The following is a 24,150-nucleotide window of genomic DNA, read 5'->3' as shown; positions in this document are numbered from 1 at the left end:
CACAAGAGCTGACAGTGTGCAGACACCGTCTGACATTCAAGCGTTTCTAGGCCGGTGCTCCAGGTCTTGAGTCTAGAGAAAGCTTTCCCCCCCTTTTTGTTTTGTACTTCATCATTTCCTAATATAGGAAGACTTAAAAGGCTCAACTTACCCCGTGTTGAGGTTCTTTAAAAGTGGTTATTAGTATTTATTAAATATAGTAGTGGTTTTCATTCATGTGTATAATGTATTGCATTCACCCCATTATCCTCTGTCCTCTTGTTCCCACTGATCTCCACTCTTCTTTCCAGCTAGTTCCCCATCTATTTTCACATCCTTTTTGAGTATGAGTGTGTGATCCATAATTTTATAACTTATAAATGGATATTTTAAAATTTTATAATTTATAAATGAATAATTTATAAATCCAAAATTTAACAATTTTATAAGGATTGCTTTTAGAAACATTAGGGGAGTGTTTACATGCAAGAGCAGGACCGACTTACGAATGTCTAGACTGTGAGGAGTGGCGAAGTCTTGAATGACTATGGGCTGTTGACATGCCCATGTCCATATCAAGGTCCATAGGAAAATCACAAAGCCTGCTACCACCCCTTGGGGGTGAGGCTCAGAGTAATGGCAACGCCATTGCCTGGCCCATGAGGATGCTGCTAGTGTGTGCAGAAAATGTCCGCCATAGCTTTATCTCCTGCCTCTGATATTTTATAGCCTGAAAGCTGCTCCCCTAATGGAGACTGTTGCTTTCCGGGTTAGCTAAATGTCCGTGTAAGTCATATCCTTGCCTCCTTATTCAACTGTACAAAATAAGCATGCTGAGCTTCCAGAGTGCTGCACTTTCCCCATCAGAGCCCATTCCACCCAGCCCCAGCATTTCTGACCCCCTCTCTCTTTCTCTCTCTCCCCCCCACCGTGTGTGTGTGTGTGTGTGTGTGTGTGTGTGTGTGTGTGTGTGTATGTGTGTGTATGTTTGTCTTTTCTTCATTCTCTTGTTATCTCTGGCAGGTCAAGTCCTTGAGGCTGGGCAAAGATGTAACATAATACCACAAAACAAACAAACAACCCTCCCCCCCCAAGAACAAACCCCTAAAATCATGTCTCCTTAAACTCAGAGAAGGCTGAGACCTTGTTGAGTCCCTCTCCCCTCCATAACAGGACACTGAAAGCTCCAATCTTATGCAGATCTTGTGTATGTAATCATAGTTGTTGTGAGTTCAGTAGAACAATGGCTTTGTCACATTGGCTTAGAAGACAGTATTCCACAATACTAAGCCCTGTCCTCAGGCTTTTACATTATTTTTCTAACCTCTTCTGAGCTTTGCAGATGGTGGTACAGTGCCCCATTTATGGCTGTGCATTCAGTAGTCACATACTCTCAGTCTTTGGTCCTTAATCAGCAAAATGAGGATGCCATCTCCATCACAGCATTCTGAATTAGAAATAAGCTATCTCCTTGACAAAGATTCATTAGGTACTAACAGTGGGTCGGGTGCTGAGGTGGGGCAGCATGGATATGGTGTTGGTTCTAGGTAGTGAGTACAGTAGAGATGACAAGGGGAATGGCCTCACATTTGTCTGAGTGCATCCCAGATACATTATTTATGTCACATGCTCAAAACTCTGGGACACAGACGTAGGTAGGTGTTACCTCTTCTCAGTACAGAGAGCAAATGAGATTCAAGTAATGTGCTCAAGGTCAAACACACATCCAGGACTTTAACCTGGATTTCCCTGGCTTGAAAAAATAGTGCAAGATATAATGACTATAAAAACATTTATAAATATGTAAATAATAAAAATGAAAATTAGTCATTAATGTTTCTATTATCAATTACTTAGGATAGGTACTCTAGGGACCTAAGCTTTCCGGATTTTGCATTAAGAGATCAGCTTAACACTGTTGTAAGTTCTGTTGTCATCAACATGCAACAAACTGTGTTTCTCGTGATGACACGAAGCTACCACAGAGTTTTTCTGTTAAGTGTCACAAGTGCTAAGGCTTGAAGCAGTGCACATTTGTTAGCTAATGGTGTTACAGTTCTGATCATGATGTGACTATGCCCTATTTTCAATTCTGTGACAAAAATCAAGATACTGACCACAGCCTGTTCTCACTGGGATTTTATGAACCTGTTAAAAGCTCACATAATTGCCACAGAACTCAATTCCATGACATAGCAAGGCTGAGGGCCCTACTTTGCAGGGTGTTTGCCTGAGTCTTACCTCCATTACTGCAGGTTCAGGCTGCCTTTGCCGTGTTGTCCTGCTCATGTGCATAGCCAGGGCAAGGGACTTTTATCTCACTGAGCCCAGGGCCCTTTAAAAGAATCATTTGTTTAGACCAACATTTGTCCTTCAAGGATAACCTCCCATTGTTAATGTCAACTGATTGTCATCTTAATTGTGTCAGCAAACTTCCTTTTCTACTTGTAATAGTTACAGGAACTCAATAACATACTCAGTCTTATATACAGAAAAAGAGAGTTGCACAGGTAATTGTGTCGGGGATTTGGGAGGTCACCTTAGAATTCTGACTCGCAAATGTAAACTAGCTGTGTTGACACCCCAGAGGAGCCATCATAATCCTGAAGCATCAAGTCAAGACTTCTCTTGAATTCTAATGTTATAAATTTTATTGTGATCTTTTGCCAAAGCTCATTTTGCTATGTTTTGGAGATTTATATATGTATATTTCAGAGTATTTTTTATTTCTTGAAATTAAATCATTTTCCTTCCCTTTTATTTCTTCCAGCCCTTACACTGTAGGCATCCCTTATTCTCTCAAACTCAAGGTGTCTTTGTATTTAATTGTTTTTTTGAAACACACACACACACACACACACACACACACACACTCACACATTTCTAAATATTCAAATACAAATTGCTAGGTCCATATAATGTTACTTGTATGTGTTATGCTTGCATGGTTGACTACTGGGTATTGGATGACCAATTAAGGAATTCTTCCCTCAAGAAAACTATCTCCCACTCTCAGCATTCCCCAGTTGCCAGTAGTTCTTTCTCTGGAGTTGAGGCTTCATGAGTGTTCCCAGTCTGAGGTTAGCATGACCAATGGTGTTGTCCTTGTTTAGGTAGCCATGTGGATAAGACTTCATGGGAATTGTCTCTGTAGTTTCTAGGAGACACATTCTCACAGAAAATTTCCAGTTCCTCTAGCTCTTAACAGTCTTTCTGCCACAACCTCAGCAAAAAATCCCCCAAGGCTTACATGCGGGAATTATGTCACAGATGTATCTGTTGGGATTGGGCCTGGCACAATCTCTTGTTTTCTGCATTTTGATCTGCTGTGATTTTTTTTTTATAATGGACTCTGTTGCAAAGAAACATTTCTTTATTAAAGTGTGAGAAATACACTTACTTGTGGGCACACATATAGAGTATTTTCAGGAATTATGCCAGTTTAGTGACCCGGTTGTTGTGGGTTCACCTCCGAGATCCGTGACTTTACACTAGTCCTGTGTAGTTGTCTAGGTTTACTTAGGTCCAACTAAAGAGCTTTCTGTTACCACCAAGGTCGCACCTCTGTTCAGCCCTAGGATGACTGGACCGTGCTGGCTGCTGTGGTTGCTCATTCGCATCGTGGTTGCTCATTCGCATCAACCGTTGACTGCTATCTTCCTTTGCAAGCTTGCATACATAGTACATTCTGATTCCACAGAAGTTAGGCCTCAGGAAGGAGGCTGCTGAGCCGGATTCAGCTCAGGTCCTCCAGGTTCTATGTCTGAAGTTCATGCTGTGTTCAGCAATAGCCTGTAGTGTTTGGGAGTCTCTTGGACAGACTTTACCAGTAACTCAAAAGGGGATCCTCATGCCCGGTGTTGGTGTGTTTGATGGATAGTCATTGGCATTTGTGGAGAGCATTGTCAGGCCAGAAGAGAAAATGTCATTTAAATGGTCTGTGTAGACATGTATTTGAAGAAGAGGAATTGTCCCCTCACCTTTTGACGCATGGCCATTTGCAGAAGGGGCGGCCTGCGTGTCACTTAACAGTCACACTGGAGGCAAGGGTTAAACACTTATGCACAGACCACGCCCTCCTTAGTATCACATCTGTCTTTTTGATATAAGATTTTCCTGGGGGGCATCTTTCTGATGTGGAATGGGCACTCGGGAGCACGTAGGGGAGAGTCATCAGCAGTAGCTTGGGTAGAATCAGAGTGAATGTCCTTGGAGTATCTTTCCTAGTTCTGAGATACTGTTCTTAGATCATTTTATGCTTAATTAATTTTCTTAATGCCATAGAAAGTCAGAGCTGAAATGGATCTCAGAGACGCGCCTTGTCTCTCACTCCCCTTGGGGAGGAGGAGTTAATGGCACCTGACAACACTTCTATAAATCAGTGGCTTAATGGACATCTAAATGGGTTTGTATAAAACCTTGGGGGTTTTCCCCTAGAGGGTTTTTTTTGTTTTTGTTTTTAATTTTTTCTTTATTTTTCTTTCTTTATTTTTTTGAAAGGGTCTAGCTATATAGGCTGGCCTTGAACTCATGATACTTCTGCCTCAGCCTTCAGGAGAATTGACATTATAGAAGTAAACCCACCATGTCTAGCTCAATTGATTCTCCAGTCAGCTCAATTGATTTTTAAATGTCCAGTTCAGTGATTCAGCATTTCCTCCCCAGCATAACAGATTAGAGAGAGGTAACACATTTGTGGCTGTGGCAGAAGCTAGACTCCAGCAGAATTCCATGGCAGTCATTTTATTTTATTTTATTTACTTGATTTTTTATTAGATATTTTCTTTATTTACATTTCAGATGTTATTCTCTTTCCTCATTTTCCTTCCAACCCCCCATCCCATTGCCCTCCCTCTGCTCACTAACCTACCCACGCCTGCTTTCCTGTCCTAGCATTCTCCCTCACTGGGGCATCGATCATTCTCAGGACCAAGGGCCTCTCCTCCCTTTGATGTCCAACAAGGCCATCCCCTGCTACATATGCAGCTGGAGCCACGGGTCTCTCCATGTGTACTCTTTTGTTGGTAGTTTAGTCCCTGGGAGTTCTAGGGGTACTGGTTGGTTCATATTGTTGTTCCTCCAATGGGGCTGCAAGCTCCTTCAGCTCCTTGGGTCCTTTCTTAACTCCTCCACTGGGGACCTTGTTCTCAGTCCAGTGGTTGGCTGAGAGCATCCCCTTCTGTGTTTGTCAGGCACTAGCAGAGTCTCTCAGGAGACAGCATATCAGGCTGCTGTCAGCAAGCACTTGTTGGCATCCACAAGAGTGTCTGGGTTTGGTGACTGTATAGGGGATGGACCCCTAGGTGGGGTAGTCTCTGGATGGTCTTTTCTTCAGTCTCTGCTCCACACTTTGTCTCTGTATCTCCTCCCATGGGTATTTTGTTCTCCCTTCTAAGAAGGACTGAAGTATCCATACTTCCCCCCACCACTCTCCCCACCAAACACTTGCCACCAGGAAACATACAAACATCTCGGTGTGGTAATAAGAGCAGAGTATGTGAAGTTTGCATCAGTCTCTAGCAGATTCTTCTGTGTTCCTGATAAGAATCTTAGACCATAATATTTCTTGCTGTGTATCGTTTTCTTCCAGTCCTTGAGCTGTCCTCTTCCATGTCCCATTACTTCTTCCTAGACTCTCTCAGGTCTTGAGTAGTCATCGACTCTGTTGTAGCCACTCATTCCCGATTTCTCTAGTGCCACGTCGCTTGCCTGTGACCATTCCAACTTGCCACTTACTACTTGGTGTGCATAGACACCAGGCACCATTATCTCCCAGGGACCTGCCTGGCATGATCCTGGGACCCATTCTGCAGTACTGACAAACATTTTACTTTAGTGTGGGATAGCAAGATGACCCAGAAGGTAAAGACATTCACAGCCAGGTCTGACTACATGAGTCTTGACCTGGCAGGCTCCTTCCCACACAGGACTCAGATCAGTTCCTTTCCCTAGAGGACCTTCCCAAACCACTGCCCCAAGGAATCTGTTCTCTACTTTCATTCCTTCTTAGGGTCAGCGTCCCCTAGAGTTAGCTGCATCAACGAGAGCATGATCTATGATGGGCTGTCTTTAAATGTTGGCAGGATAACTGAAAATGAAGAGACAACTGTTGTTGAAAATACCTGATTTTGCTAATGGCTTCCTGCTACTGTGTCCTAAGATTGTTTGGTGTTTAGGAGGAAAGGTCAGTGAAGGGAGATGATTGTCAACTCAAGTTAAACATGAGATTACATACCCACTGTATTTTAGTGTAAGAGCTCGCAGGCTTTATGTCTACACAGATGTAGGATGTAAGAGAGACACAAGTCAAGTAACATTAAAAACATGGAGTAGCCACGGCTGGACTGAGGAAGCCTGGTGAGAAGGTTGAGGGTGGCGGGAATAGCGGGAGAAGCAGAGGTTGGAAAACAGGAGGTACTTGGGTCCCTAATTCACTGTGCCCCCTTTTCCTTGAGTTAATAATTCCATATATCATACAGAAATGAATAGCTAACCTATATGACTCAAAGCAGAATAATGGAAGGTCTTGATTGAGCAGACTTATTAAGCCATAAGGTTTTGCTCACATCTTTGCAGAAGACTAGTACCTTATTTCTTGGCTGCTAGGATTTTACACTGTATAAAGTGGTATAAGAGGTTACTGAGTCACACAGTTGAACATCCAGGATACCCACGAGCATGTTTCTCAGAGATCTGCAACCAATGAGCATCGAAGACTGACATTCTGTTAGGGTTTCTATGGCTGTGATACAACCTCAAAAGCAGCATGGGGTTCATTTCCTTCATTGAGGGAGGCTAGAGCAGGAGTTCTGGGTAGGAACGTGGGGCAGGAACTGAGCAGAAGCCGTGGGTGCGTGATGCTGACTGACTTATTCCTCACACCGTGTTCTCCATGCTTTCTTATGGTACCCAGGACCGCCAGCCTCAGCATGACACTGGCCACAGTTATCTGCGCCCCCAGTTGTCAACCAAGAAAAGCACCACAGGCTCACCCGTAGGCCAATATAGTGGAAACATTTTCTTAACTGAGGTTCCCTCTTCCAAAATGACTCTAGCTCGTGTCAAAGTGGCATAATACCAGCCAGCACACGGTTACATCACTAACTTGGAATATTTGTTATCTTCAACAGCAAGTATATGTGTCTACTGTGAATAGGGCAGAACATTAGATGCTGAAGCACTGGTGTTTCCAGGATAGAGCTTACAATTTGGTTATAGGGATTAATCAGAACCTCTCACCAGTATTTAGTATGTAAATTTAATAAAAGAAACACATGGCTGTCATTGTGAATGAAAGCTCATGGGCTTCTGCATTGACACCGAGGGCAGAAGGGATGGATGGTGTTGATCTCAGGAGAGCCAGTGCTCTCTTCAGACAGGAACCAGGAGCAAAGAGGCCCTTCATCTAGCACACACCCCTGGACAGGCAACTTTGAAATACTTCAGTGAGTTTGCTTGATTTCATTGTTAGACAAAAACAGAATTCACACATAAATTTTCAGTCCAATGGGGATTGATTATCAGTTGAAGTAAAACGTAACATTTTAAAAGCTCTGAACACATCTTATTTGTAATCTTAGTACCTGACTCCATGTACATAGAATGCGGGGGTTGGATAGATTTTCACTTTGTGACCTATAATACACTTAAACAGCTTCCTTAATAACCTCAAGTGCCTTGTATTTACATTAAACTATCTTTTTGAAGTCAGCAGGTTATAAGTCTTCTCTTCCAGAGTCAGATTGAGAAAAGGCTAGGGGAACCTGTGTTGGTCTAAGTCACAGTAATCAAAGGACCTAGTGGTCCTGAGAGTCCCTTTACCTAGTTCCCCAAGTCAGGCTTTGGAGGAGCGCTTACTGTTCCTTCATGACTATCAGGCACACACAGGTATTCAAGAAACAAACACACAATAACTGCAGTTTACAATCACTGAGCAAGTGGTAAGCAGCCTCTGCCTCATGCTCTTTGCACATATAATCTTCATTAGTAGTGGAAATTCTTCAACAAACAGAATCTATGTCACTCAAGGGAACAAGAACAGAGGTGGTCAGACGGTCACACAGATCATGAGTCAGAGTTAATTTTTACACGTGTAGCCAGAGCCTGTTGTACACTGCTTCCTGCCCTTCCCCAGAACACAGGATACAGGAGTGGGATGAGGCATACCCAGTAACCAGAGCGTAGGATTCCTGAGGAAAATATGTTGTTCTATGGGCCTGGGCCTAGGTCAGTGGATAAAGTGGTTGCAGTAAAAAATTAAGGGTCTGAGTTGAGATCCCCAACAACTGCACAGAGGCTGAGGCACAGCACTGGAGACTCAGAGACAGCTAGACCCCTGCAGTTCAGTGGCCACCACCTAGTCTAATCAGTGATCTTCAGGGGTGAGAGAGACCCTATAAAACAAGTTAGAAAGCTATTGAGAAAGACACCAGACCTTAACCTCTGGGCTCCGTATGGATGCACACATCCTACACACAGTCAAAGAAGTGGTTATTGAGTAAGTTATACATGGAACATGTTTTACCTCTGTGTGTGTGTGTGTGTGTGTGTGTGTGTGTGTGTGTGTGTGAACCATGGCCCACAGCTCTAGTTATTTCTGTCTTCTACTAGAGAGTCATAAGGATATATTTGAGACTAACAGCAGTGAGTATGGTAAACACTAATTATAATTTTTGTTTTGTTTCTTCACAGTTTCGTGGTTTTCTCCAAATGAAAAGATCCTCATTGTTATTTTCCCAATTTTGGCTATACTCCTGTTCTGGGGAAAGTTTGGTATTTTAAGTAAGTATTTCAATGCATTATTTTCATTTATGCATTACTGAATATACAATGTGTATTTCTAGGGCAGTGGTTCTCAACCTATAGCTCGTGACCCTTTTGGGGGTTGTGTATCAAATATTCTACATATCAGATATTTGCATTAGGGTCTTCAACCATCACTATACTTACGAATCGATGAAATATTTTTATGTTGGGGGTCACCACAAATGTTGCAGTCTTAGGAAGGTTTGAGAACTACTGTTGTAGAGTATTATCAGTGCATGTCTAACTAGCTCCATCTATCTAACTAGCCTGTAGAAAAAGGGCCCCTATGCTCTCGGGACCCAGGATATCATTTCCCCAGGGGAAGCTTGTCTGAAGACAGAGCCCTGTTTGTTTCTGATATACACTTCTACAGCCCCTGATGGGGGCTGTTCTCTGTGCTCTTGCTTTGACAGCCATATAACCAAAGTTCTGAAAGCCAAACCTGACGCGGTGACTGGTTTGCATCAATAGTACAGAATTGTCATCACAGGGTAGCCAATCACATGCATTCTAGTTCAGGCTTATATTATACTCAGAAGGACCCACATGCCAGCCTGTGACCATTCCTCAAGGAATATGCCTCATTTCCTCGGTGTTTCCATACAGTGCAGTAAGAGAAATTGACTACATTGGTGAAGTTCTGAGGTGACGTGCTAAACTTTCAAGCTTTAAAAATGGAAGATCTATTTGCCCTGTAAGCCCCCTATGTAGTCACTGAGGACCACTAAACTCAGGTAAGAAGAAAATGGTGCTAATTAAGTTTGCTCCACGGCCTCTGGAGAGGTGAATGCTAGTGAATCACCACAGAGGGTGTCTGCTGGAGAGATAGTTCATGAAGTTCCTTCCTCGGAATGTGAGGCCACGTGTCCTCCTGGGTGAGACATAAAAACAGATGTGAGATGACTGGCGGGTTGTTTGAAGAGGTTTGCACAATGCACAGGGCTGTGGAAATGCTTAGTGGTTTCAGAAATGTCTCCAGGTTATGTCTAAATGGAAAAAGAGGGGAACAAGGCCCGAATGTGGCAACTGTCAAGACACCATAGCCCTTACCTCCGAAACAGCAGACACTGTTAGAAATCATCTTAGAATTTCAGGAAGCCTCTTATTTTAAGGAAAGGGCTGAATATGGCCTCAGGCCCTGCTCCATAATCACTAGTGTTAAGGGAAGCTTTCAGCCACATTGGCAGACCCAGGCTTTCAGGGTTCTCTTGTGATTTAGGCAGGAAACAGCCTTTTAAGGATCATACAGTGATTTCACAGCAGGGCTGTTGAATTTGGGTTGACAGAAGTTTTCTGCTTGTGACATTATCATTAGCAACACCGTCCTCAGTGGAATGGACCAGAAATGAATCTCTTTGTGACCATCCATATTTATAAAGAAGAAGACTAATGATTATTTTCTGACTATGGAATACATTATATAAGAAGTTACCAAATCATCTGATGGCCACATATCTAGAAATAAGGGTTTTTTTTTTTCCTTCCATTTTCCATTGCTGCCTGTCTTTGTTTCTTTGTTGGGCGTTTTTCTTCTATAAAAGGAAATGGTAAATTGCCTCATACGGCTTACAGGTTTGTTCATCCCCGTGTCCCGGTGTCTTCAGAGTGTTGCCATGACTGCTCGTTCTCTCCCGCCATGGCTGTGTAATGTTTTATTGAACTTTCATCTTAATGGGTATTAAGGAAGTTTCCAAATTTTGATACCGTAAAACTCTGATAAAAGCGCATGAGCTTTTAGACAGCAGGGATATTTTAAGCCTGCAGATAAACTCTGCCAGCATGTGTTCCAGATCCACCCTGTCAGTTACAGCTACCTCTGCCGACGGCTGCTGTCCATCATTCATCTCAGGGTCCTGACTCTGTTATGCTTCTAAAAAACCTCCTGCTAATTTGATGTGTAGGTTAAAAAAATAAATAAATAAATAATAAAAATCTCAGTGTTGTATTAGTTATATTGAACATTCTTTTTAGTGTTTTTATTATACCAGTTGTGTTTTAAAGAGTATGTATATGAACCTAAAGAAATATTTGTAGGAAATGTTTGATATCAGTTCATCTTAACCAAGGGAGGAGCCTGAGGGAGAGTTAGAGTGTTGTGTGGAAGACAAACCTCTGTACTTGACTCACCCGGCCTGGCCTCACATTAAAAGTTAAGTAGTTATAATAGCAGCTGAATATTTGAGGAGCTCTTGCTCTGAGGAGCTGTCACTCACAGTGCCAAGTTCTCTCCACCGAAACCGTTTATTTCCCACAGGGACTGCCAGGGCTGTGGCTATTGTTCCTGTTTTGTAGATAGGAGACAGGAAGTTTATCCGCAGTCGCCCAGCAGTCATCCTGGATTTGGACAGTGCTGTTAATCACTAGATTGTCTGCTTGTCTTGAATGTCTGCAGGAAGGATGGATGGATATCTAGGGTATAACTCTGAGCCTATGAAACTGTTTGTAATAGAGTAGAACGCTGGTCTCCCATGCTGATTTATTCTACCCATACCAACAGGGACTGCTGGGTATTGAGCTAAAGGTTTGAGGTGTGGACGTGTGTGCCCATGCCTGTTGGCTTGCAGGCCACCACACGTCAGTCAGTGCTGTCAAGATGGTACATCTGCCTTTCTTGTATTTGGCCCTAATCAAGCAAGCGATTAATCAGTTGATTGATCAGCCAGTCACCATTCCCCTTCACCCTGTAAAAGGCCCCTTGGTTCTGATGTGCTGCCCCACCTGTGTGGTCACGCATGTATGTTAACGCAGAACCAAGATTCTTCCTTTCTGGATTTCTAGTTATTTTTCACCTTTCATTCTGGACGGTAGTGGTCTATGGGCCATTTCCCTCAGTGATCTCTCTGACTCTGCATGTGAATCTGATGACCCTGCAAGAAGAAGCCTTTGAGGGCAGTTGTCTGCAGAAAGCTGTCTTGAAGCACAGCTTAGGGCCCCTGTAGACTTTCCTCAGGGATGGAATGTGACCTGAGAGCTCTAAGCTGAAATGAACCCTTTCCTCCATGAGCTGCTTTTGGTCATGGTGTTTATCCCAGTAATAGAAACCTTAAGGTAGACCCATTGTCTTGGAACAACTCAACAGTTAGTCATGCTGTTGACTGGCTCCTGCCTAATGTTCAAGGTTCTTCATCTATACTGTGATAATATAAGTCCTTTCCTACATTTTGATGGCTGATAGGTGCTTTCAAATACTGCAGATATTGTAGTTCTTTCAGACTTAAGGCCCAGCTATACATAAAATCCTGTCTATCTGGCCGGTCTTTGTTTTCTTTTCCTTTTAACCCTTGTCCTATATAGATAGATGATCTTTAGTTTGCACTCAGCTGCATGACCATGAACCTGACTGTGGAAGCGGAGTTCCGCAAACGGTCTTGATAATAGATAGGAAAATTACCGTCATAGAGTGGCCTTCAAAACATGCTGTCAAAACAAGCTGCGTTGGTGGTGTGGTCCTGTGATCCTAGCATTATAGAACAAACACCAGAGCGACATAGCAAGAGCCTGTACAAAAATTAAAAATACAGGAAAAAAACCCCTTTGAAAATATTAAAACTTCCCTACTCTAGGTGCATTAGAAAACGGAAATAATAGGAATGTTGATATCAATGCATGACAAATCAGACTGCTAAAAAGTCAGGATTTAAAATGTCGCGTTAAGCACAGCTTGACGCTTTTAGTTTTGCTCGGTGACTCTTGGGAACAGCAAACACCCCCTGGTAAACCATCCTGGTTCCCTTCCTAGTTCACATCAGCCTGCAGTGTGGCACCTTTGCACTTTCGGTTTCAGGTTTCAGAATTCTGTGGTGTGTGTGTGTGTGTGTGTGTGTGTGTGGTTTTTTTCCATTTGAGGTTTTGGTTGTTTGAGTTTGCTTTTGTTTTTTCGTTGTTTGTTTTGTGTTTGTTTTCCAGAGTCACATCCTCAGGGACATTCCCACTGTCACATGGTCCTCACTTCATTCATGTTAGTGAGTTCACCTTCCCTTAGCTGCCCGGGCTGTCTCTGGAGTGGCCTCCGTGGTGGAAGTGCCCTCATCTCCACAGTTGCTCTCCTGTAACTCTGCTTATGGCCTATTTGAATGTCACACGCAGTGTTCACATTTGTCATTTCCTGGCTCGTTCACCCCTTTTGCCCAGTTTCCTTTTTTGATGAAACATGGAGTGCCCGTGGGTTTATCACTGGGAGACGAGGGGATATCATAACCAGGCGCTTGGCTGTCTGCCCGGACTGCACATAACCATGCAGTAGCTGGTCTTCAGTAGTTGTGACACGATGACACTGCTGCTATTTATATCATATTGTGAGTTGTGTATTAAAGACGTCTCATGGAGCATACTTCATGGACACGCTGCTCTGGTCACACTTGGGTGATGAAACTTCAAAGTGTTATTTGGAAGACTGGAGTTACACAAGTAGACCATGGGACCCACGCATGCCAGGACTGTGTAACATGAAAGCTTCTGGGACTTATTTCTGTGTGTTCTAGACACCCTTCATCTACTTTCCTTCTCATCCCCACTCAAAATTGCCCCTCGAGGAATTTGGTTATCACTTGGTGCTATTTGGGAAACTGTTGCTATGATCGTTGTTGGGAAATTGGAGGAAATCAATTCCCCATCACAAGAGTCTTGAGGTCTCACTTAAGTCTTCAAAGCCTAGATTAACGAGTAACAAGGCCTTTGAAAGCACTTGTAGAAGTGATGTAATGAGGGGGTGGTTTTTTATTGAACAGGAAAAATGACTGGGGAAATGAGGACAAACATGGCACTGCAGTGGAGAGTTCTATCCAAACAAGAGGACAAAAATATCATTCTGACAAATATTATTACAGAAAGTCAGTCTGTGACCTGGTTGGTGACCCCAATCATAATGTGAACTTATGCTAAGTTTAATGTGAATTTTATTCAACAGTGTTAAGCTCGGTCCTTCCCTGGAGTGCTCATACGGTCACTAAGTCATGTAGTTACTCACTGACTTTCCTGTAGGAAGAACTGGGCCAATGTATAGCGCAGCATCCTATTCTTACAGAAATGTAGTCACCGATTCCTTTACACTTCCAAAACCTGGACAACACAACCCCTGAATATCCTCAGAAATTTTGGATCCTTCCATTAGACCAGAATGATCTGTCATCGGGAGATGTCTGCTGGACATTCCTTTGTGTTGTGCTCATATATTTGCCATTAAAATAAAAATAAAAAATAAATCTGGGGTTTCTTTTTCTAGGCCCGTGGACAAGGAGTGTGGTCTTTTGTAGTGTTCATCCTGATAAACTTCTTTCATCAGAGAAGTTGGCTAGGGTGTGGAATTTATTACCGCTATCTCACTCACAGCAAATAAACGCTTATACGTGGCAGTTCATTCTTCTCCAGCACCGTTTCCACAGGCCTTCATCTATATGTGCGCGTTTAAATAATGCAATTGTACTTTGATTTTAAAAGTTATCTATGTACTTTATCAAATTATATTGAAAATAATATTGGTTTCTTCCCAATGGATGCCAAAGGATTCTAAATTACTTTGCTAGAGTTATCTGAAAAGAACAGTATAATAATTAAATCGATGGCTTGTCTCCCTTTATGATTTACTCTTAATCTGATCTAAATTTTATCTCGATAGTATACCTTCTGTCTCTTCTTAATAGTCATGTGGCTAGGGACTATTTGAGTGTCATGTCTTTTGAACAAGTGTTAGATTTTTCTAGGTAGTCTATAGTCTGTGTGGGGCTTTTGTGGCTGTTCAGTATCTCATTTTTAGAGGATCATAAAAATTTTAACATGATAGATTTGATTTAACCCCAAATTGGCTTAGTTATTTTACTAGATTTCTTTAGCCACAACTCATGCGCCATCTTAATATGTGCTCTGTGTCAGTGGAAGAGACCAGAAAAATCAGGTTTGTTCATTACATTAAGCCCTCATTCCGGCTGCTAGAAGAGCACACAGCTTCTGTGTTCACTGGGATGTCAGAGGTTTAGTACGCAAGGAACAAAGACTAGACTAGACCTAGGCCTTCTGTGCATTGGTAGTCCTTTACTTTTGTTGAGTAAAGTGATTTGTTCCTTGATTCAGACTAATGAAAGAGTATGTTACAGCATCCACAGCAAAAATTTGTGAATGGTCCCATCTATCCTATATTACAAATGACATGGAATTATAAAGCATATATTTGAGTTAGAAGAATATCTAATGGTATGGTTAATACTATCACATTGTGCCAGGCATGGTGGTACATTCCTGGGATCCCAGCACTTGAGAGGCAGACACAGGAGGGAGGCAGATTCGAGGTCAGCATGGGCTATACAGGGAGACTGCATCACAAAACAAAGAAAAGGTCACGTCATAAGGTTTCCCCTCATAGTTGCTTTTCCTGTATCTGGTAGCAGTAATTTTAGAAACACACACACACATAAACACACACATACACAAATACATACATACACATATATGTACACACATATATACATACATATGTACATATGTATATGTACACATGCATATATACATATATATACACACATATATATACATATATATGTATACACACACACTCACACACACATACCACACACACACACATACATATTCTGGGAGAGGCATGGCACATACTTTAATCCCAGGCTGGTGTACAAATCGAGTTCCAAGCCATCCTGGGTTGCATAGTGAAAGGCCGTACATGCTATTATATCTTATGTATTTTAAGTGTTGATTTTGGGAGTTTTGACTGAAGGGAAATCTTTAAAAGCACACACATTGTTGAAATCACATGGAATATTCTACTGCACTGCAAAATTATACTACAAAGTTTGGTCAGAGCCTGATATTAAGAAAACATTAAATTAAGATGGATGTGTTGTATATGCCTTTAATCCCAGAACATGGGTGGCAGAGATTGGTGGAGTTTGAGGCCAGCTTGGTCTACATAGTGAGTTCTAAGACAGCCAGGGCAACATAGAGAAACCATGTCTTGAAAAAAGAAGAAAGAGAGAGGAGGAAGAATACACTAAAATTATTTTTATCTGAAATGTTTGGTAATTTTTTTTAACCCATGTAGCCTCTGTTGTATTTAAATAAATTGATAAATTGCATAAGTAGGGATGAATCTACTGGTTAAGGAACAAAAAGATATCTCCAGCAGAAACCCTGGAGACTGTTGGGTTCTATGGAGCCTCACGGTAGCTGAGAACACTGGTAACTAGGCTAAGTAGATAGCTACCCTTCCCTGCTGAGTGTGGCCATTGTGAGCAAACACTATGTGCCAGAAGAGACTCCCTCTGAATGTTTGCTCAAGAAACACAGATGTTCTCCCATTGCCTGGGACTACTTAAGACCCAGCAATACCATAGCTAATTTAAGAAACTACTTAATTTAAGAAAACACCCAATTTAAGAAAATTAGGTAACCTGGAAAATAGTTGAACCAGTAACCAAGAACTAACACTACCTTCAGCACGTAGATTACCTGACTTTCTGATGTAATATTTTACAGTGTTTTATTTATTTATTTTTTGCTATCGTTGGCATTATTTACTCTGCCTGCTAAGCCTGAAGGGGATGAAGTTTATGTGTTGTTCGCACTTTTATTTTTACTGAAGATGATACCAGCCATTGTGTCTGCATGAAATTAGACTGCATTCTAAATTCTTATTGCTTTATTTTGGTTGCTCATATTTTTTGTATTAAATCTGGTAGAGTCACTAATGAATGCTTGATTGATTGTGGTATATACATTTGAAACAGCTTTTATGTTGCAGCTTTTGCAGAGTTTTCATACTATATTTAGATGGCAGCACCTATGGAATTAGACAGAAAGGGAAACAAACACCTAGAGAAACACATGTTTCTGACCCAAACACCCAGTTTCTTTCTAGCTGGTGTTTGAGCTTTGAAAGTAAGGAAGCTATGAAAAATTCTGCGGAGACAGAGGTGGGACTGAACAGTCATCTCGTGAGCTTCAGGGCTGGAGAGAGGTAATCAGCCAAACCAAAGCCCTGGGATCTCGCCACATGATGTGCTCTGGTTCCTAAGACTGTCAGTCACTCAGATTTGTGCCCCACTGTCTGCTCTGAAAGGGACTAGAACTGAGATTGGAATCAAAAGAATGAGTGAGAGAAGTCTCTCCTCGTGAGCTTTAGCTGTCAGCTTGGCACAACCTAAAGTTGCCTATGAAGGGTCAGTTGAGGGACTGCCCAGATCAGATTGGCCTGCGGTGAATTGTCTTGATTGATCATTCATGTAGGAGGGCTGAGCCCACTGTGGGCAGCGCTGTTCCCTGTGCAGATGCAGTCCTTGGCTTTAGAAGACATCTCGCTAAGCATGAGGTGTCAGTGTTCCTCCCTGGTTTCTGCTTCAAGTTCCTGGTTGAGTTCCTTCCCTCATGCTCCTCTATGGCAGACTGCAATCAGTAAGCTGAAATAAGCCCCTTTCCCCTCCCGAGGTTTTCTTGGTATGAGTGTTTTTTATCATGGCAACAGGAAAGGAACTAGAACAGTAGAGTAATAAAAGTCTTCAGGTGTCTTCATGATAGATTTTTATTATGGTCATTAAGTACTTCCCCGATTTTGTTGTATTTAATCTGTTCATCATTTCAGTAAAAGAAAATTAAAACCAAATACAGCATTTAAAACAATTCCCCCGCTGTATTAGTTACTTTTTGTTGCTGTGATAAAATATCATGAGCGAAAACAATTTAAAGAAGAAAGAGATATTTATCGTGGCTTATGGTTCTAAAGGGAAAGTTCATAACGGCAGAAATATAAGGCAGCCATGAAGCAGAGAGCTCACATCTTCAGCTTTAAACAAAGCAAAGGGAGGGAGAGGGAGAGAGAGGGAGAAAGGGGAGATTGAACACTGGAAGGGGGGATGTATAAAATCTTAAAGCCTGCTTTTAGTGACCTGTTTCCTCCAGCAAGGCTCCGTGACCTCCTCCCCCAAACAGCGCCACCTAGTGCTCAAATGTCTGAGCCTGTGAAGGACTTTCCTGATGCAAACTCCCACATCCCCTTGGTTGCCAGCAAGCAGGACACCAGTTTGCAGGTGGCACCAGAAATGTATGTGTCAGTCTCTGCTCCTGCAGCTCTCTGTTTGTCAGTCTTATTTCTGGTGGCCTTTAATGGGTTTCCTTCCTTCCTTCTTTCTTTTATGAAAAAAAAAAAAACATCATCAACGAAGCAAAAAGATCAATAAAGAACAAAAGGAAACGTTGTATGACACCCGTCATTTGGAATGCATTGTGTCAGCTGAGCCTGCCTCAGGATCAGTGATGCCCACCTCTTGATCCCTGGCAGGGTTTTTATCTCAGTGTTAGTTGACAGTTTTCGGGATTTTATCTCCATTTGGGATTTTACAAGGAGATGATTTGTTTATTGCTTATTTTATTCTCATTTTCAAATTGCATTACCTAGATTTCTAGGTATCTTACTGAGTTGTTTTTAAAAGGACATTTGTTTTCTCAGTGTTTGTATCTCTTACCAGCATCATGTATAGGTCTGCTGTGTTATTTGGGGTGATTTTGCTCCTTGGGTGGGTGGGTGGGGAATTGAAAGTGTCCGGAACACATTGATTGATAGATAGGGAAGGGGAGGGACTCTTCTGACATCTAGTATGTAGGGTCCAGGGATTCTGCCATATTCAATGCATAGATTCACTGCTGGGGAAACAATGTGAAAAAAGCTCCAATTTAGAAGGCCTTTTGTATGTAGTTTGATTGCGTAAAGTGCAGGGGATAAAGTATCCTCTACCCCTTCAGCATCCACATTCACATGGCCTTGACTCATAAAAATGTATGGCAGTACGGGTAAGGGGCTAAGGAGCGTTGCTTCAGGGGTTTCCCACGTACAGTTTCTCTCTTCACATTGTATGTTACAGAAATGTCATCTTTTGCGACTGGGTTACATAATTCTTGTTTTTCTCTCAAGCACTCAAATATAAATCCAGCCGTACGAATAAGAGAATCATTCTGCTGCTCGTCACTGGGCTGGTGCTCACCGTCGTCGTGGTTGTTGGAGCCATTCTTCTCATCCCGGGTAAGAGGCATGGGTACCAGGATCGGGGCTGCAGGCTGAGGTGAGCCAGCATCCCAAGGGGGCGTGCATTGGATTTTAGGGCTGCTGTGACAGATTGTGGCAAGTGATGTGCTCTGAACTCTCTCTCTAGGGCTGTATCTCCCTCTAGGGAGCCTGGGGAGGAATCTTTGTCCTTGTTCTTCTAGCTTCTGGTGTTGACAGGCAGTGCTTAGCTAGTAGAGTAGCCCCCTCCTGACCTCTGTGACCTCTGTGTCTGTATGAGGACCGCCTCCCTGACCCCTCTACAAGGACACTAGCTAGGGACTCAGGCACTCACTCGACCCAGGTCAGATCTTCTTTCTCCATCCTTAACTTAGTAACATTATCTTTTCGCATTCAGTATTTTATTCTGACACATGAGGACATATTCCTGGTTCCTAGGGACAGGATATATATCGGGAATATAACCAGAGCCTCCATTCAATCCACTGCGGAGGCAAAGCTCTCTGGCTAAGATGTGGAAGTGGGCACGAACCCAGAGCTAGGTCTGTCTGAAGTGCTCCTTGTAGCTGAGAGGGGAAGTGAGAGTGGGAAACAGAGGCAGGGAGAAGATGGGAAGGAAAGCCAAGCCGGGCTCGCCACGGCAGACAGCGCACCACTGCCGTCTCCCGGGGACACTGTGGCACAGGAGGATCTTTGGAACAGATTTAGTAACTGTGTTCGCATCCAGGCCTGGGGAGGTGACGAAATTTGGTTTGGGGGGCAGACTGAATACTAAGAATGAGTGGTGCAAGGAGAGACCAGATTTATCATCTGGAATTGTGTAAGGCAGTTAGAGAGTTAAAGCCAAATAAAAGAATCAACATGTTGAGATATGGATCTTGTAGTTTGGCCCTAAATGATAAAATAAGAATTATTTACTTCGTATGGACTTAGGCCTTTCACAGTTTATAAGGCAGCACTGAGATGAAAACTTTTAGTAGAATAAGTATATAGCTTCACAAAGATGTACATAAGAAAATGCCCTTAATATATATATTGATTAACAGGAGAAAAGCCCGTGAAGAATGCTTTTGGACTTTGCCTCATTGTAATCTCGACAGGAATGTTAATACTACTTCAGTACAATGTGTTTATGACAGGTGAGTCTCTGTTCTTACAATCTGAATTTTGCCTTTTTTCTTAAAAAAAAAAACTTGGTGAAAATATTCTTGTATGGTTTTAATAGTTCAGTAAAGGGTGCTTTATTCCATTGTCCATTGTATTCATAGTGACATTTCCCATACTGATTGATTTTTAGGATGCTAAGTCTTCTCAGAAATAATTCTGTAGAAAGCAGTTTTCCTGCATATATGATAGCATCCGAGCGATGTTAAAGGGTGGTGTGTAATTCTTAATGGCTATCACACGTTCTAATTCTGGGGGTTTTGTAGCTGTGAGTCAGTATTAGAAGCACTCTTTTTCCTCTTTTAGTAAACCTTTGCAGTGGAAAGACTGGTTCTGTGAGGTGGGATTATAAGTCATGAATTTCAGAAGCATTGGGAACACTGAATTGTGTAGCCATTCTAGCTGTAATTAATACCATTTTTTGTGCTTTTAAAAATACATCAAGGTCAAATTTTTGTTACTGTTAAAGAGTACGATTTAGCCCTGAATCCCTAGGCTGCATTTAAAGGTTCATTAGAAAGGCACAGCTCTTGTCTACCCAGAGTATAGAGGTTATGTTTGTGGGCTAGGTTTTTCTCCCCCTCAGAACAGTTGTGTACATGTGGAAGCCATGCGTAACAAGCCATTCATACCACACAACTTGTAAACGCAACAACACCATTGCTTCAGGATTTTAGTAAAAACCCTCCAGTCCCTCTCAGACGCCTGACAGTAAAAGCTTGCAGTATGTGTGGGTCTAGAACTGACATCTCTATGCGAAGGTTAGCTGGGAAACATGTCACGTGACTAGGGACTGCAGTCCGTCTTTGAGCATGCCCAATGTCCACAGGGCCGATTGCTCCATCAGAGTTCTCAGCACGTTTCTGTTTTGTCCTTTTCCTTCCCAGCTTTTGGGATGACCTCTTTCACCGTCGCCATATTGATCACTCAAGTGCTGGGCTACGTCCTTGCCTTGGTCGGACTGAGTCTCTGCATCATGGGTGAGTCACACTTGTGTGTGTTTCTGTGCTGTGTTTCAGTTAGGTTACCTCTCTTACTTCCTCCTCCTCCTCCTCCTCCTCCTCCTCCTCCTCCTCCTCTTCCTCCTCCTTCTTCTCTTAACTAGATTTTTCTTTTAGAATATCTGTGGACGAACCAACAAGGACACACTCATTCCACCCCACATTAATAGCTTAGATCATGCTTGGTAACTGGTGTTGTACAGTGCAGTCTATGGCTGTGACAGTTCTGCAGTGACGCGTATGCCAGTGCAACGTCGCGTGGAATAATCTCCCCTATGTGCTTCTTGTTCATCTGTCTGCCCCACCCCCCCACCCCTGGCATCACTGACCTTTTAAACTTTGCACATAGTTTGCCTTTTTCCACATGCCTTAGAGCTGGATGTATACTGTGAGGAAAGCCAAGATGTTGGCTACTCACAATGCGGAAGTCACGTATGGGCCTTTCCATGTGGGTTTCCTTCATTTTAAAACACGAACCTCAAGCTTCATCCATGGCTTTTTATAGCTTAATAGCTCATTAGTGCTGGAAAATAATCTTGCCATAATGTGTTTGGTATTTTGCGGTCACCTACGGAGGGGCCATCCTAGTCGCTTTCTTCTTTTTATGACAGATGAATAAAGCTACTGTAAACATCAAGGAGCATGTGTTTTTGTGTTTATAAATTTTCAGCTCTAGTTGGCTAAATGCCAAGGGCTGTAATTTTTGCATTGTGTGGTAAGGTACAATTAATTTTTGTAGTAAACTGGCAAACTCTGTTTGGCAATGCCATCAGGGGGAATATTTTTGCTTCTCCGAGTGTTTTTCAGCATTTGGAACTTTCAGCCTTTCTTTTTCAATACCCCTCCCTACACACAGACACTCACAGACATACAGACAGACATGAGCACACATACGCAAGCACGCATGCGCTCTCATAGTCAATTATGGTGCCTATTTGTGGGAGAACTTGTCAGATAACCAGGCACTCCTTGAAAGGCACTTTGACTTTACCTTGACTTTATTTTTCACTAATCTTGGTACAGTAGGAATACACTATTAGAATTGTTTTTTCTCCTGTTAATAATTAAGCTATTTTTAGTGAGCTAGTAATAAAGATATCTGTATACTATGTACAGGTAGATAAAAGTTTTACTGGTCATTATAATAAAGCATAACATCCTACAAGCAGGCATACGCTGGGGTGTAGCTCAGTGGTAGTACTATTTGCCTAGTATGTAAATCTAGAGTTGGGACTCTCCAACCACACCTAAAGAAAAAACATACTTGATATTACTAGTTATTGCTGATTCCTATAAATTAAGATTTCTTTACTTTAAATGCATTTCTAACAGTATTTCATTCGTTTCTACAGCTTGTGAGCCAGTGCACGGCCCCCTTTTGATTTCAGGTTTGGGTATCATAGCTCTAGCAGAACTACTTGGACTAGTTTATATGAAGTTTGTTGGTAAGTTAATCTTACTTTTTAAGCCTCTGCAAAGAATTTTAGATATTTAGAAAATGGATTTAGTGCATCCCTCCAGCTGAGGGTAGAAACCTATTGATGTTTCCAAAAATGAGAAAATATAATTGGAGAGATGCCAATTAAAGAGGGAGAAGGCATGCAGATTTATGCAGTTTGAGTTACAAACTAAAAGAGAAAATGTCTCAGTGTATTAGGAGGAATGAAATTTATTTTTATAAGCAATAGGGGATACCTTTGGAGCCTCCATTTTCATTAGTATGAAAGGTCCGTCCTGGTCCAAGTTCCTGTCGCCCAGCTCTTTCTGTCCTTCTGGGCTCTGTCTACACTGCTTACGTACACAGACACCCCTCCGGAGAAAGCACCTGAAAATCAAAGCCTCTCACGTCTATATTTAATATGAGTTGACTTCCAGTGCACCACTTTAAAATGCTTCTGGTGGAAAACCAGGATATTAAAGGAGATCTTTAAATTCAATATTTTACTGCCTCTAAAATCAGCTTCTAGTAAGTGCACACTTGGGTTCACCATTTGATGCTTAATTTGTCAATCTCAAATACGGGGTTTCTGCATTCTTATTATAAACATGTATAGGCATAGATGAATGCTTTTAGTGGTGCCTCAACTAGAGTGTGCCTTGCGTAAGCCACAGCTGACCCCAGCCATAGGTTTTATAGAGTCTCTCTTAAAAAAAACTAGTTTGTTACTTTTATGAAAATAGCATACTCTTCACCATGGAACAGGAAACTCATAAGTTATGTCATTGAAACAAATCAGTATTTCCGATGTGCTCTTAGATCAACTCCTAAAAATGAATACAAAATGTTGAATAGTATAGTCAGTACATTTTTCCTAGTATTTACATACGATTTTCAAAAAGGTTTTCACCTTTATTTCTGAACTTTATTTCTTAATCTCTGATCATGAAATTTGATCTGATATATATACATGTACGTACATATATATTCTTTTCTCTTTAATGTTTTATGTAAACCGCTAAAATACTCCAAAGTCTACCTGACTTTAGTTTGTGTATTCCTAACTATGAGTTGTTCCTTTCCGAATCTTCCCAACTTTATGCCACCTCGAGCACAGCTAAGACATCTGTAGCCGTCTGGCGTTCCAGAGCTGACTCTGGTGCCTTGAATTCGGATGCATATTCTATTTTTGTTAGTCTTCCAATCAGCCTGTGTCTGGACTTGAGAGCTGACACCGCTGATTTGGTTGCTCCCATGAATGCTAAGGACAATATGTGACCTGCAGTATTCACACAGCTCCAATGCTGTGCGCTTAGGTGTCTCTGCCAGTGGTCAGCTCTCCGCCCTTATTTTTTTTCATCTCTAGCTGGAATGCCTCCTTTTGTTCCCAGGTCATAGCTGATGAGGAGTTCTGTTCAGTGTAGCTGCCTTGAGCATTGTCATTGTCCAGTGACTGCCTGCTGCCTCTGATCTCGAACTTTCTTTCTCCATGGCTTACATCTCTGTGAAGCTCATAAAGCCACAATGATTATTCATAGTATTGTGTTAGATTAAAGCAAAATGAAAGCGAAATCAAAGTACCCACAGTGTTTTCCTTATGACGATTTGCTAGATAAATGTGCTATATGTAATATAAGAATTTAGTACAGTTTTATTGACATTTCGAGCCTATCCTAAATTAACTTTTCAAATCAACTTGTCTGACACCAGAGTGGAGAGAGACACCTTCGGTCAGTTGAAAGGCAAGAAGAAAAGGTACAGGA

General features: G+C 42.0%; 1 protein-coding gene across 7 annotated transcripts in view; it reads left to right on the top strand.

Annotated features, from left to right (window-relative positions):
• Positions 1 to 24,150, top strand: part of Cd47 (CD47 molecule) — a 56,367-nt gene that overhangs the window by 21,272 nt on the left and 10,945 nt on the right. For 5 of the 7 annotated variants that reach the window (XM_052158610.1, XM_052158611.1, XM_052158615.1 and 2 more), the window contains 5 exons: positions 8,671 to 8,760; positions 18,695 to 18,802; positions 19,831 to 19,923; positions 20,836 to 20,928; positions 22,302 to 22,394. In XM_052158610.1, the coding sequence (XP_052014570.1) occupies positions 8,671 to 8,760; positions 18,695 to 18,802; positions 19,831 to 19,923; positions 20,836 to 20,928; positions 22,302 to 22,394 (477 nt within the window). Of the gene's footprint in view, positions 1 to 8,670; positions 8,761 to 18,694; positions 18,803 to 19,830; positions 19,924 to 20,835; positions 20,929 to 22,301; positions 22,395 to 24,097; positions 24,143 to 24,150 lie in introns of all 7 variants that reach the window. The other 2 variants (XR_007973527.1, XM_052158613.1) reach the window with 1 other exon arrangement.

Source organism: Apodemus sylvaticus, chromosome 15 (assembly GCF_947179515.1).
Source record: "Apodemus sylvaticus chromosome 15, mApoSyl1.1, whole genome shotgun sequence".
Lineage (NCBI taxonomy): Eukaryota > Metazoa > Chordata > Mammalia > Rodentia > Muridae > Apodemus > Apodemus sylvaticus.
The sequence above is the reverse complement of the archived record's forward strand: the minus strand, read 5'-3'. Positions and strand labels throughout refer to the sequence as shown.